This window comes from Typopeltis vanoorti, chromosome 10 (assembly GCF_054136105.1).
Source record: "Typopeltis vanoorti isolate ZY-2024b chromosome 10, IOZ_Tvanoo_1.0, whole genome shotgun sequence".
NCBI classification, from domain to species: Eukaryota; Metazoa; Arthropoda; class Arachnida; order Uropygi; family Thelyphonidae; genus Typopeltis; species Typopeltis vanoorti.
In genome coordinates this window covers 19,718,529-19,735,008 of record NC_143558.1, presented here as the reverse complement: position 1 = coordinate 19,735,008, position 16,480 = coordinate 19,718,529, and the positions used below count along the sequence as shown (strand labels likewise).

The 16,480-nt window shown below is 36.4% G+C and overlaps 1 protein-coding gene across 1 annotated transcript in view; it reads left to right on the top strand.

The window, feature by feature from the left end:
* The window catches only part of LOC150102208 (uncharacterized), a 104,106-nt gene that overhangs the window by 55,820 nt on the left and 31,806 nt on the right, over positions 1-16,480 (top strand). Inside the window, exon 5 of the mRNA XM_090399210.1 lies at positions 9,197-9,297. Coding sequence (XP_090255336.1) covers positions 9,197-9,297 — 101 coding nt within the window. The remainder of the gene's footprint in view (positions 1-9,196; positions 9,298-16,480) is intronic.

The following is a 16,480-nucleotide window of genomic DNA, read 5'->3' as shown; positions in this document are numbered from 1 at the left end:
CGAATGACTTGAGTGGTAATGTAAGTCGGGCAGCGAGAGATATGAGATTTTTGCTTGAGACTGTACGGAAGAAGACAGAGAGAGAGGAAAAATAGTGTGCGTGTTGCCTAGGTATGATAATCATGAGCTGAGCAGACGAGCGGTGATATTGAATGGCATAATAGCGAGAATGTGTGACAAGAGAGGACTGATATATGTGGATGCCTGGAGTGTGTTTGAGGAAAGAGAGGAGTTGTATGCGAGAGACCGTTTACATTTGAATGAGGAAGGACGTAAGCATCTGGAGAGATTGCTGTTCTGAATGAGTCAGTGTGTCCCAGGGAGGATGATAGCAGGGGTGGCCTCTTGTGGGAATGGATACTTGGGAGAAGGGAGACAATGTCAGGTAACACTGAGCCCAGTGGAGTCCAGAGGAGATAATGCTGGGTATAGAAACAATGGCATTTATATACTGTATACTAATGCCAGGAGTATCCGGAATAAGGGAGAGGAATTGGTGGCGCAGATAGCATCAGCCTGGCCAAAAATTATTGCGATCACTGAGACGTGGTTGACAGAAGGGGATATAACAACAGCAATAGAAGTCGCTGGGTATAGCATTTTTCGTCAGGATAGGAGGGGAAAGCGTGGTGGTGGGGTACTGCTTATGATAAGTGATGACCTATGTCCTCTAAGAGTGGAGAATTTGGAAGGAAGTGAGACAAATGATTTTGAGAGCGTATGGTGTGAGGTAGAGGTAGGCAAGACAGGATATTTAGTGGGGTGTTGCTACAGACCCAGGAGCACAGAGGATGGGACCAGGAGATGTTTAGACAGCTAAGTTTGGCAAGTGCAAGAAGAATGATTGTTATGGGAGATTTTAACTTCAGTAGTATAAATTGGAGAGAGGAAGATGCATGTAGCAATAGGGGAATGGAATTTCTAGAATTCTTGAGGGACAAATGTCTTAGGCAACATGTAACAGAGGGAACAAGAGGTTCAAAAATTTTGGATTTGGTTATAGCATCAGAAGAGTTGATAATAACTGAGTTGACGTCTCTCCCACCAGTTGGAGAGAGTGACCATATGGTGTTGACTTGGAAAATGAATAGACATGCAGGAGTATCAAAGAGACGGGAACTTATGTGGAATTATAAGGCAGGTGATTATAATAGTCTTAGACGTCAACTTCGGGAAGTTTCATGGAGGGAGGAATTGGAAGGTCGGGATATCACCAGTGCGTGAGAAATTGTGAAAGAATATTTGTTATCAGCAATGGTAAGTTGTATACCACAAGTGAAGAAGAGAACGCAATTTGGAGTAAAGTGGATGACAAACAATATTAAACAGGAATTGCATGCGAAAAAGAGGCTATGGAAGAGATATAAGGAGATAGGTGAAGAGATGCATGAGGAATATAAGACACAGGCCAGGAGGGTGACTAGTGTGGTAAGGAAAGCGAAACTGGAATATGAGAGGAGATTGGCCCTAAGATCCAAAGAAAATCCTAGGGAATTTTTTAGCTATATGGCCAGTAGGAGGAGAAATGACTGTGGAAGAATGATATTGTGGGATAAAAATGGGAATAGAGTGACTGATGCAGAGGACATAGTGGAATTGTTCAATGAACACTTTATTGGAGTATTTCATCCTAGAGGAGTCAGTTTTAATGCTAGAGGGATAGGACTGGTACGAGGTCTGGAGGTACAGGAGGAGAGTGTGTTTCAGATACTGAGTACTCTGGATGTCAGTAAAGCTGTGGGACTGGATGGTATTTCGCCACGAGTTTTGAGAGAATGTGCTAGGGAATTGACAGTACCTTTAACGTGGCTTTTCAATGAAAGTCTGGCTTCGGCAAAGGTGCCCAGGGAATGGATGGAAGGAAGGTAAGATAGTGCCATTGCATAAGGGTGGTAACAGACTGGAAATGTCTAATTATAGGCCAGTCTGTGTGTCATCAGTAGTTGTTAAGATCTTGGAGAAAGTATTGAGGGACCATATACAACATTGGGCAGATGAGGGTAATGTTATCTGTGAGAGTCAACATGGATTTGTGAAAGGGCGCTCTTGTTTTAGCAATATGCTAGCCTTTTATAATAAAGTTACAAGAACATTAGATGAGGGAAAGGCATATACTGCAATTTTCTTAGACTTAGCAAAGGCATTTGACAGGGTGCCACATATTAAGCTGATATTTAAGTTGCAGCACATGGGTCTGGATGTCAGATTGGTCAACTGGATTCAGGATTGGCTGTCTGATAGGTATCAGAGAGTTGTGTATGGTGGAGCAGTTTCCAGGAGGCAGAGGGTTACAAGTGGGGTCCCACAGGGCTCAGTACTAGGACCTATATTGTTTAACCTATCAATGACATAGCCAGTGGATTGCAGGGGGATATTCAGTTGTTTGCAGATGATGCGAAGCTGGGAAGGATTATTAGTAATAGTGCAGATGTGGTAGCCCTGCAAGAGGATTTAAATAAGCTAGATAGATGGGCAAATGAATGGGGGTGTCAGTTTAATGCAGCAAAATGTAAGGTCTTGAGGTTTGGGAAACATCGATGGGATGCTGCATACTCTATGGGAGGAGTTATACTGGAGGAAGTAGGGGAGACAAGAGATCTGGGGTTGATGATTGATAGAAACCTGAAGTTTAGGTGACATATTGCAAAGGTGGTGAAGGTAACACAGAGGATTGCTGCTATTATGAGAAGGACACTGACCTGCAGAGATAAGAGGGTTATCGTTCCGTTGTATAAGTCTCTGATCAGACCACACTTGGACTATTGTTCTCAGATTTGGTCCCCAGGATTTGAAGGGGATAAATTAACTGTGGAAAGGATACAAAGACGGATGACAAAGATGGTTTCAGGACTGTACAAGGATAGTTATGAGGATCGGCTGAGAGAATGTGGACTGCAGAGTTTGGTGGATAGAAGAAGGAGAGGTGATATGATTGAGACTTTTAAACTGTTGAGAGGTGGTTACAGGGTTGACACTGGGGAGTTCTTTCGCTTGGTTGATCAGCGGGAAGGAGTGATGACAAGAGGCCATCCGTGGAAGTTACGAAAGGAAACTGTGAGCAAGAGGGAAAGGAGTGGTTTCTTTGTGTGGAGGGTGGTTGAGCCGTGGAATGCATTGCCTGATGGAGTGGTGGGAGCGAGAATGGTCAGTGAGTTTAAAGAGTGGTATGATAGACTTTGTGTTTCTCGGGGGGGGACCTCCCCTCAGTGAGTCTTGACAGACTTTGTCTTAGGAAGGACCTCCCTCGATGAGTCTTTTGGCTCCTTGGAGGCCTGAATAATAATAATAATAATAAAAAAAAACCTGTCTTTCATGTTTATATATTAATATATAATGAGGATACATTTGACATGTGTGGACTAGTGATAGAGAGAAGGTCATCACATAACCATTAAACACATAGCATTCTCCAGATTATTCTGTGCATTCCACCTTAAATGATTGGTTTTAAATGAATAAAAGGATCTGTGTATTGGGTTCCACAAATGTTAATCATCTGTCACTGTGCATTAAAATTTTTGTAGTTGTTTGATAGGATGGTTAGCTGACATGCACATCAAGTCATTTTGAATCGACCTATTTTTCACAAACTTTGTTTTAATGCCAATCATAATTAAACTTCAAAGCTTTCTGGAAATAAGTATACTTTTATTCTTCAGTTTGGTACACTCAGAATCAACTGATATTAGTACTCCTTTGAGCTGCAAAGGTTTAGTAGTTTGTTTTCTATAACATTCTGCCATTATAATAATATTCACAGTTCACTAATAACATTACTAGTTATTAGTCATAACTAGTAATGTGACTAAATGTGATAAGTAAATATGAAATAGTCTAGGCTGTAAACAATTTTTGTTTACTAGTAAGTTCCAATAAGCAGAAAGTGTGAGACCACACTTTCTGCTTACTGGAGGTTTGAAGTGACTTGAAAAAGTACCATGTTTAGGTTAGAGCAGAGTTTACACAGAGATTCTGTCTAATTCTCAACTCATCCATGATACTAATATATAAAATATATTTTATATAAATAAAACAAAATATTGTGCAGGTGGGATATATATAAAATTTTTTTTAAAAACTTGAATTATATTTTATAAATTATGATTTGTTTTGTTTGGACAGTACTGTATATGAAATTAGAGATGATAATGGGGATGTGAAAAATAAAACTTAAGGTATTCTAGATATCTGGAGTAATTGCTTTGAAATACTTCTAAATGAAAAAAGCAGTGAGAGAACAGGGATAGAAAATATTTCAAGAGGAATGCAATCAGAAGTATACAATCAGTACTTAAGTTAGGAAAAACTATCAATCTGAAAAGACAACTGATAGCTCCATATAAAAATTTTTATATGGAGATATAAAAATGTTACCATAGCTGCACTAACTGCATAATTCAGAAGGCATGGTCAGAAGGTTGAATTCAAGATAATTTTATTAGAACTCTCATAGTTCCCATCTATAAAAAGGGAAATAAAACTGAATGTGAGAATTATGGAAGAATTTTGTTACTAAGTGTTTCCAAGTAAAATTTATGCAAGCATACTTGAGAAGAGAATAATAAAAATTATTGAAGAGAAACTTGGAGAATAAGCTGAGTTCATGCCAAAAAGAGGTTGTCAGGATTCAATTTTCACTTTATGACAGATAGTTGAGAAATCTAGGGAATGTAACTAGGATCTATACTTAAGTTTTGTAGGTCTAGAAAAAGCATATGGCATGGTGCCAAGAGAAAAGCTGTTTAGAACTACATTTTCGTAGGGTAAATGGAACATTAAACAGTTTAACAGTACATTATACAGAACAATATATGGCCTATATTTAAGTCATAGGTCAGCAGTTAGAATTTAAAGATGTGGAGGAAAGTGGTTTGATGTAAAAGGTAGTTTCATCATCTATAGTGATCACATTATGAAAGAAAGTAGCATTAAACCTGATATCAGAATTGGTGATATCAAACTTGGCTCTTTAGGAGTATGTCATCTGCATAAAGATTCAGGTGGTGATGTGCTCCTAAACATATCCAGAGCAAATCTCTAGGATTCTCTTACAAAATTGAATAAGAGCTGTGACAAATTTGGCATAGAAATCAGCAATCAAGAGACCAAAATTATGAAAATAATTAGGAACATGGAAAATTCCAACTATATTCTCAATGGAGAACTTATAGAACAAGTATAATATTTCAGCTATTTGGGCACAAATTTTAGTGAAGATGGCAAGTTAAATATGGAAATAGATAAGCAAAGCTTGTATGATGGTAGCTAGTAGAATAAATTTATATGGAATAAAGAGAAATTAGTCAAAACACTAAACTAGCTTCAAACCAATTTAAACTTATAGAGCTGAGAGTTGAGTTAGAAATAACAGTTAAGATAGAGATCATGGATATAATAGTTCTGAGAAAAATAGCGGTGAACAGATGGTATCAATAGCAGAATCATATTAAAAATGGAGATATCAGGAAGATAGATAGCATTCGAGATTGCATGAGCAGAGATAATCTAAGATGAAATGGTCATTTAAAACAAAACGGGAAAGGAATGGTAAGCAAAATGAGTGTTGCTTAGCATTCATGACTAACCTTTCCAGAAGATGACCAAGATCTAGATGTGTTGATTCAGTCAGCAGTGTCCTAGAATATAGAAATATAAGATCTGACAATATTGGGTAAATGACCAGATTAATTTAATCTGATCAGAAGATTAAATAATGTAAAATTAATCATGTAGCCTCTACATTTCTATTTAAGGCACATATCAAGAAATTGATGATTATTTAGTAATCAGAATAGTTTATGTGCGATGTGCAAATTACGATATTTTTATTTCTGTTATGGAAGAATTTTCAATTCAGTAATCCCTAGATGAAATATGAATTTAAGTTCATTAGAAGTTAGATAAATTAAGAAACAACATTTCCATTCTTTCTTCCTCTGAAAATAACTAATTAAAATGAATTTTATAGTTTCCATTAAAAGAAGGAATAAGAAATATCCTTTACTTTATTATTTTATACTAAATTGACACAAATGTTTGCCTTTAAAATTTTTTGAAAGGGTTTGGATGGTTTTAGAAAATTCAAACTTTCATGAAGGTTGCCTTAGTGTTTCCTGTATCTTTTATTTATGCTCTGATTAAGGGTTTCACTGGCCTGACAATTGTTTCAAATCATTTCAAAATGCTGATTGCCTGAGGAGATATATTGGTTTTAATAAATCCCTACATGATCTTTGCCTGATTAGTACTCCCTGATTTTTGACTGTTCTCAATAGCAATGAGGCAAAATTATTTTAAAAAGTGATTGATTCTTTATTAATTAAATGAAATAAGTAACATCAATGAATAAAATAATCATCATAATTATTGATGAATTAATGAATTCTTTATTGGTTGTTTCATGCTTGATTTACAGCTGAAGCAATGAACAGGCTATGAAGCCAGTATGTCTGAAAATTGCAAGTGTTCTTCTGGCTGGTTTGACTTTTGCAAGAAGATGGAGGTAAACCCTGAAACCTTCGTATGATCTACAGATGAAAAAATCCTTATAAAGGTTCTTTGCATCCTAGACAGGATTCAAACCCAAAGTTTTCATTATGGTTTTAGGGATACACCAGTAAAGACCCTTCTTATGAAACATATATAAGTTAGAATCATAAGACTGGAATTAGAAATAAATTAAAAGAGCCATAGTTCGAAGCTGAATATTAAGTTCTTGATGTTCAAGAATGAGCTAGCAGGAGTAATGTAGGTGGGTATTATTAAACAGAATGGGAAATGTAAGGTTAGCAAAAGAGGCATGTCCAAAGCCAAAATGGCAGGCAAAAGATCCAGAGGAAGACCAAGATATATAGGTATGGTTTGGTGCAGTTAGAAATGCTTTAGAAGATTAAAATGTTACAGTATATGAAATCAAAGAGGTCATAATAGACTACTTTGGAAATCTGCTTGTTATATATTTTTTTTAAATTTCCTTTGTTTGCTACAAATGGTTTATTACAGGAATTTTTTTTCCTGTTGAGATTAATTTTTCATTAATGTAGCATTGTGGCTAGTTTCTCTTATTACATATAAATTTATTTAGTTGGCTTCCCACCATATCAACTTTGCTTATTATACTATCTGTTTCATGTTTAATTTGCTATTTGTGGTCCCTATAAGTTTGCTATAATGAGAGTTGACTATGGATGAAATATTTTATTCATGTTAAAGTTCTCCATTCAGGATGAAGTTGATGGTTTCCATGTTCTTGCCTATTTTTCTAGTATTTGCCTTTGTACATTTGTATTGTTGTGTCCCAATCTCTTAAACTGGTAATTTTGTGTTCTATACTTCCGATCTTCCCTAAAGAGTCATGTGGTACCTCCAAGACACAAAGGGATTGCCTCAGGAGCGAACCAAAACCTAAGTGGCAAAGTTCTTGAAATCTTTCTTCTCATAGAGCTCTTGGAATATTTTTTTTTTTTTTTTTTTACTGTGCCACCTAAAACAGTTTTATTAAGTAAAGCTATCTTAACCAAGAAGTGATTTCAAGACGTACACAATTGACTATTGATTTGCAGTTGTGACCCATCCCTGCTCAGATTCGAACCTTTTACAAGTGGTGCATCGGATTCTAGAATTCAGACACTTAGGTTTAAAAATAGCAAAGGTTTATTAAGCACATTAACACATTTACAATACAATTAACATTCATACTAAATTCCAATACTAATCAGATAAGATTGCATGTATCCTTAATGAAACAAGAGTATCAAAAACAGCATTCCTAATAAATCATTCACAAAGATGGTTATTCTAGAGTAATATTTTTTCATTAAAACATTCATTATATATCTCGTTACTCAGACTAATTCATCTCAGCTTTCTCTTAAAGCATACACATTAAATTAACCTGTATATGAACTAACTCACTGTACTTTCTAATGTTAACATGCTACAGTCCTGCTCTAAATAAATCAAAATCCTCGATCCTTAATGTCTCTTAATTTCACTTAACTTAACACCATAGTAAGTTACACACATAGCATAAACAAAGGAAATTTTAACGTAACCATACACTAAGGCTTTTCATACTTGTCCCTTCAATTTGGACTGCCTTCCTTCGGTCGAACTTCCTTCTTGTTCACCTAGACGATGAGGTACCTTGGATTCTTCGATCATTCTGCGATTTCACACAATTCTGGCATGACTGACTTGTTTCAGGCATAACTATGGCATTGGGTGATTTCTCCTTCATGATGTCTGCTACCTAGATGCTGAGTGTTTCCAAGGACTGTGAATACACGAGCAGAGATGTACTCCTTCATCATGCGATCAGGAGCTTATAACATCGCCAGCACTTGGACGACATTTCCTGCTATCGCTCACCGGACTCTGAACATAGCTTACCACTGTTCCCAGTCCGAGCACCTCGGGACAGAGCCGCTCCTCCGTGCAACCTTCTATCTGCCAGATGACCTCCAACCACCAGCAAAGGGAAGAAAAAATTTACCAGAGCGTGATGGGAGGGTTCCTAACCCTTTTATTTCTATCTCCCCTACCGGTAATCACAGTAACCTTCGTAACGCACCCACGTGGGTCTCGCTTCATACCGTTTGTTTCCGATTTTCTTCTGACCACGCTTTGCCACGTGCCTGAGGCCACCTCTCCTTCTGTTGGCATGCCTTTGCCCTTTGAACCTTTGTTCACAATATTTTATGCAAGTAGTTCCTCAGACAAGTATTACAAATTTTAGTAAATCTTTGTCAATTTATACAGTATCAATGGCCTTGCACAATCAAAAAATTATTATTTCCTCTAACAACTTACAATCTCTTTTCTTTATGCTAACATAATTTTATATTATATCACATGTATATAGCACATACTTAGAAGCAAGCATTTTCCTACATAAAAATGTATATCTTATTTTTTTATCTGTTAAACTATGAAAGATGTGGAATTCTTTAGGATCCCCTTATCAAGGTTTAACAGTATGTCTGGGCATTAGTGAAAGTGTTATTGGAATTTGTAATGTTTCAATTTTAAATGATTCATATGCTTTTTTTTATATTCTGTAAAGTGTTTCAACGTTTCTGTTTATATATTGTTATTTCAAAATGTGTTTTATGAATTATAAAAAAGGCCCATTTTAATTTGAAAATTTTTAATTGTTTACTTTTCAATATTTAATGCGAAAATAAATTCTCCACAGCTTTAGCATTTCTGCAAAAAGAAATCAGAATATGGGAAGAAGTGAACGCCGTCAGTTCCTCTCAGATCAGATGCTAGAATTACAACAAGTTTTGAATTCTGGTAAGTTGTTAACTTTTTAATAATGTAAACGTTTGCTTATCTGAGACTGGATGGTAGATAATCAAAAGTCAGTGAATAATGGCACTTGTTAATTACTAAAAGTATCAGATCAGTAATTGAAAAATTATAAAATTATTAATTAATTACTACATATCCATTGTACTTAATGCACTTTGTTTTTTAATGATTTAGTATATGCACCACTTTTTATGTTGAGCATAGCATAAAGTACCTTTTACAGACATTCAAATTGCAGAGGTCCTAATATTTTACTTCATTACAATGTTTTAACATCTCTTTTGTAATTATCATCATCAGATTGTCATGCTGTTACATTGCTAATCAAACTAAGCTTTAATTGTATTTGTTGTTTCTACACTCACCACAACCACACTCTGAGACACTCATCTAACACCCTTCAAGCAAAATATCTGTGCTTCATTTACTGCTCACTTCCTCATTATACAGTTTCCTTTTGTTCTGATTCTATGGAAAGTCTCTTATATTTTAATCTCAAACTTATTTCTTTGTCATATCACCTCACTTTATCTTATTAAGGAGGTGGTACAAATGCCATTTCCTTAATTTGTCTTTATACCATCATACCAAATATCTGACTCAACCTTATTTACTTTCTCTCTATCCTTTCCAAAATATCTTCATTCCAAATGCTCCTAAACAAGAGTTTACCATATGTATTATAGAAAATTTCTAATTTTTCTATTTCAGCTATGGATGTTTATAGCCAGAAAAGAGGTTAAGCTTAACTTGAAACATTTGCTTTGTAACTTTTCTTTTAGATAGTAGATACTTAAGGTATTTAGCTAATGATAAATTAGTGTTAACTGGAAAAATTCTGAAGATAAACTTGTATTCATATTCAGGTTATTTATAGTACTTTATATTTTATATTTTTCTTCATCTTTCACTGACATTCTTCTACTCTTCTTCTTCCTGGAAGTCATCCCATGTCCAGCTTATTTAAAAAAAAAAAAAAAAAAAAAGGTAGGGTGGGGGAGATTGTTTCCAATGATTGTCTGTGTGGATGAATTCCAATACTCATAATCTAAGAGACCTATCAATAGCTCTGCTGAATATGATGTAGAAGTTTTCCCAGCAAATTATTTTCCTTTTGCATTTTGTAAGTAAATCACTAGCCTCTTATGACTGTTTGCTACATCATATGGTGGATAGCTTTCTTTCTTCATCCTCCCCTACTACAAGCAGTCCAGTATTCTGGGGAGCTCTGTTCCTGTTATAATCTTCATCTTGAGTCGGTTCAGTTCACTGACTTCATACTCTATCCATGGTTTGCTACTTACAGTACACTGTTTAATACTTTTTTGACAGTACTTTTTGTTTTTACATATTTATAACTAATTTAACAACACTAAATGAACTGTTTTATGTATAAAAAAAAAGTTTATTAACTGGCTTATATTTTTCTGAATTTTAAACCAGCATGTTATAGTTTGCATGCAACAATGAATAAGTGAAACAATTCAAATTATTATTCATGACACCTCCCGCGATGAGTCGAGACAGTTGTATAGGGTGTCCTCCCGCGATGAGTCTTCGGACTCCAAGGAGTCCGAAGACTCATCGCAGGAGGACACCCTATACAACTGTCTCGACCACTACACCGAACCTCTACTACCAATCATCTCTATCAACGCCATCTACCGCCCACCATCACCACAACTAGTATATTTTTGTCTGTAAATTGCATGTGTTCTGAAGGGCCGATTTGTCTGTATGTGAGATGAAAAACCCGAGTTTCCAGGAGAAAAAACCCTGCTACCTCCATATGAGATCGGCTAACTCACCTTCGATTGAAAAAGTTCACAAAAAGTCCACATTATAATAGACAAAAGAACTAAAGTCCTAATTTGTAAAAAAAAAAAAAAAAGTATTATACAGAGGTGTAATACTTTTTAAGATAACAGTCTTCCAAATTTTTGGCAGATTAACAAACAAACTTTTCATTTGACAAACTATGCAGTATCTAGACATGTTTGAAATATACATCCCTGCCATCCTTCATCAAGTCAGTTTTAATTCAAATAAAGCGTAATCATTTCTTGTTTTTCACAAGCATGATCCTTTCTCACTTCCTTATTTTTGATAATCCTCAGGCAAGATTACATCTCTTCTATGGCTAAATTTTATGTTCAGCCTTTTCTGGTAATAAAATACCATTCTCAGCCTCAAAAAAATTTAGCATCCTCTTTCACCCTCAGTACTACTTCTATTCTTATCATCTGCTCACATTATACAGATTCGCCTAATATTCTCTCATTTGGAGTAGAGCATCAGAATGCTTCCTAAAATTTTTGATCTTATCCAGAAAAGAGCAGTCAGGCTAATAGACCACTTGTCTCTTACCGACATGTAGAAGTCTGTTTCTGTCTTACCTCTCAGAGCCACCTCTCCAACCAAACTCACATACATTATCCCTGTTGGCTCTAATCTGTAAAAATAGACAGCAATCCAATATTCTCTAACTATAGAATTGGTATACTACCTTCTCCTCTTTTGTCTACTTTACCTCCATTTTTGAATACTCTTCCTTTTCTAATTCCCCAAGACTACAACCTGCAGCTTGTCAAAAAGAATAACTTTAAGATCCATGTCTGTTACCTCCCGCCTCCTTCCCAACTTTGACTTCAAGTGATGATTGATAAAAATAAAACTTAAATTTGAGGTCATATTTTGCCATTTGTAAGCCAGTATTAGGTGCTCAGTAGGCACTGCCTGTTGCAGCCTTATAGTCAACCTGAAGCTAATCAGTCGTATATTTGATTAGCTCTGTAATCACTACAATTCATATTAGTTAAAATAAAATCCTAAAAATAATGGTATGTTTTTGCTGGTATTACTCTGCAATTAAATAATAAAATAAAATAGAAATTTTTTATTGATTACTTGACTATCATCATCATCAAATTCCCCATGTACCCTCAAGGGATATACAGGATATGATAGTACTACATGAAAAATTTACATCATTACTAACTTCCTATCTACAATTTATCTCCAAATCAGTCTGTTAATTGTCAAGACTCCAACATTATCAGATCTTATATTTCTATCGTCTGAGGCACTTTGTACCGTATCAATCCACCTATATCTTGGTCTTCGTCTGGGTTGTTTTCCTGCCAACTTGGCAGAGAATACTTGTTGTGCTAATCTTTCCTCGCCCATTTTGTTTAAGTGACCATACCACCTGAGATTAGCTCTGCTAACGCATCCCTGGATGTTGACAATGTCAAGTTCTTACCTAATATCCTCATTTTTAATATGACATTGCCATTGATGCCATCTGTTCACACCTCTAATCTTTCTCAGAACTCATATCTGCTGTCTCTAGTCTTTTGTCAAGTGTTTTATTTTTGACCCAGCTCTCAGACCCATAAGTTAAAACTGGTTTGAACACTGTCTTGTATACAGCTAATTTAGTGTTCTGACTAATTCCTCATTTATTTCATATGAATTTATTCAATTGACTTCCTACCATACAGCTTTGTTGATTCTGTTGTCTATTTCCATATTTAATTTACCATCTTCACTAAAAATCGTGCCTAAGTAGCTGAAATGTTTCACTTGTTCTATAAGTTCTCCATTCACAATTCAGTTGATATTTTCAATGACTACCTATTTTCATTGTCTTTATCTTTTTATTGCTGACCTTCATACCATATCTATTACAACAGTTATTCAATTTAGTCAGAGAATCTTGCAGACTTGTAACGAATTTATTTAGAAATATAACATCATCCGCATAAAGCAAAGCGTTGACATTAAGTTGACAGTTGTGTATGGTGGAGCAGTTTCAAGGAGGCAGAGGTTTACAAGTGGGGTCCCACAGGGCTCAGTACTAGGACCTATATTGTTTAACCTTTATATCAATGACATTGCAAGGGGATATTCAGTTGTTTGCAGATGATGCGAAGCTGGGAAGGATTATTAGTAATAGTGCAGATATGGTAGCCCTGCAAAAGGATTTGAATAAGCTAGATAGATGGGCAAATTAATGGGGGTGTCAGTTTAATGCAGCAAAATGTAAGGTCTTGAGGTTTGGAAAACATCGATGGGATGTTGCTTACTCTATGGAAGGAGTTATACTGGAGGAAGTAGGGGAGACAAGAGATCTGGGGTTGATGATTGATAGAAACCTGAAATTTAGAGGACATATTGCAAAGGTGAAGTTAACACACAGGATTGCTGCAATTATGAGAAGGACACTGACCTGCAGAGATAAAAGGGTTATCATTCCATTGTATAAGTCTCTGATCAGACCACACTTAGACTATTGTTCTCAGATTTGGTCCCCAGGATTTGAAGGGGATAAATTAACTGTGGAAAGGGTAAAAGATGGTTTCAGGACTGTACAATTTTGGTTATGAGGATCGGCTGAGGGAATGTGGACTGCAGAGTTTGGTGGATAGGAGAAGAAGAGGTGATATGATTGAGACTTTTAAACTGTTGAGAGGTGGTTACAGGGTTGACACTGGGTAGTTCTTTCACTTGGTTGAATAGCGGGAAGGAGTGATGACAAGAGGCCATCCCTGGAAGTTAGGAAAGGAAACTGTGAGCAAGAGGGTGAGGAGTGGTTTCTTGCATGGAGGGTGGTTGAACCATGGAATGCATTGCCTGATGGTGTGGTGAGAGTGAGAATGGTCAATGAGTTTAAGGAGTGGTATGATAGACTTTGTGTTTCTTAGGGGAGACCTCCCCTTGATAAGTCTTGACAGACTTTATGTTCTTAGGAAGGACCTCCCATGGTAGAGTCTTTTGACTCCATGGAGGCCTGAATAATAATAATAATAATTAACATTTCCAATTTTGATATCAGGTTTAATACCACTTTCCTTCATAATGTGATCCATATCAATAATGAATAACAGAAGGGATAATGTACATCCTTGTCTGATACAGGATTTAACATTAAACCATCTTCCTGTGCTTCCTTCAATTCTAACTGCTGACTTACAACTCTCAAATAAAAACTAAGTATTGTTTGATATAATGCCCCATTGACACCATATAACTGTAGTGTATTGAATAGCTTCTCTCTTGGCACCGTGTCATATGCCTTTTCCAGATCGACCAAACTTAAATACTGATCTTTGTTATATTCCCGTGATTTCTCAACTATTTGTTCATAAAGTGAAGATTTAATCCAGCTTGTTCTTAACCAAACCTCTCTTCCAGAATCCTTCTCAAACGTTTCTTAATTATACATGAATATATCTTAACAGGAACATTCAGTAATGAAATACCTCTGTAATTCACACGTTCAGTTTTATTTCCCTTTTTATATATGGATACAATGAGAGCTCAACTCCAGTCATCTGTAATTCATCCCTCTGTCCAAGTCTTGAACTATGTAGTGCAGCCACTGTAAGACTTTTACACCTCAATTCTTGAGCCTTTCTGGTCAAATATCATCTACTCCTGCTGACTTTCCACATTTCAGACTTTTGATGGCTTTTTCTACTTCAAGTATGCATATGTATTCCTGACTGCATGCCTGGTCAATGTTTTCTTACCACTGTGCTGTCATTACTGCTTATTTCATTTCGCAATTTTTCGAAGTAATTACACCATACTTCAAGGATAACTTTTTCTCCTGTTTTCATGTCACCTTTATCATCTCGAATTCCTTTTACAGCACTCTTTCCTCCATTTCTGAGCTTCTTCAACAACCTCTAGAATATCTTGCTAACTTCTTGATATTTATTTTCTTTGTTCTTACCAGAGTCCTCCCATGATCTCCTCCCAGTAGATTTACACAGTGTTTAGCTTCCTTAGATTTGTCTCTGTGTTCTCTAAGAGCACAGCTGACTTATTTGCCAGGAACTTTTGATATGCTTTCTTCTTTTCTTTCACTGCTATTTTAACTTCCTGTGTCCACCATGGAGTTCTGATTTTTCTATCCTTGCAGACAACTTCACCACATGCCTCTCTAGCTGAATCAATCATGGTTTTCTTCAAGACTTGCCACTGAATCTCCAAGGTTTGGTTCCTGTTCTCAAACTCATTCATTTTTTCTTGAATGATGTTTGTGTATTTTAGTCTACAGTTCACATCTGAGAGTTGCTCAACTTTTATTAGTTTTAAAACTTTCTTACATATTATTATTATTATTATTACGGGCAACTCCAGGAGTCATTAGACTCATCGAGGGAGGCCCAAATCATATTCATCACAACTATTTGACATTCATACAGTATCTATCATACCTCGCCTTAAACTCATTCACTGTCACAGCATCCACTACAGACTCAGGGAGCGCATTCCACTCATTCACTACTCTAAAAGTAAAGAACCCAGCTCTAACACCTTTACTAACCACACTTTTGCCCAGTTTCCATGGATGTCCCCTAGTCCTCCCACAACCAGCCCTGTTCTCAAAAATATCTTCTGAATTAATTTTATAGAAACCCTTCAGTAATTTGAATGTCTCAATCATATCTCCCCTCCTCCGCCTATCAACCAATTTTTGCAACCCACAAATCCTCAACCTGTTCTCATACGGTTCATTCCACAGACCTGCTATCATCTTGGTCACTCGCCTCTGGATCCTCTCCACCTCCTCCCCATCAAGAAGAAACCTAGGTGACCAAATCTGAGCACAGTAGTCTAGATGGGGTCTTATCAAGGCTCGATAGAGAGGAACAATAACCTGCTTGTCTCTGCTTGTCAACGTATTCTTCAGCAACCAAGTGATTTGATGAGCTGTTTTGGTCACTTTTGCAATGTGTCCCCTAAATTTCAATTCCTTATCTACCAACACTCCTAAATCTCGTGCCTCATCAATTTCCTGGAGCAGGGTTCCACCAATGCAGTAAACTGCCGCCAATCTTTTCACCCCAAAATGCATAACCTTACATTTTGCCACATTAAACTGACATCCATTCTCCTTAGCCCAGACCTCCAATCTATCCAAATTATCCTGCAAAATTTTGACGTCATCTGCATTCACTATTGCCCTACCCAACTTCGCATCATCCGCAAACAAATGAACTGTTCCTCTCAGATCATTTCCTATATCATTTATGAACAAATTAAACAGCAGTGGTCCAAGAACAGATCCTTGTGGCACACCACTAGTCACAGGCCGTCTTGTGGACTCTACTCCCGAGTAAACCACTCTCTGATATCTCTCCGTCAACCACCC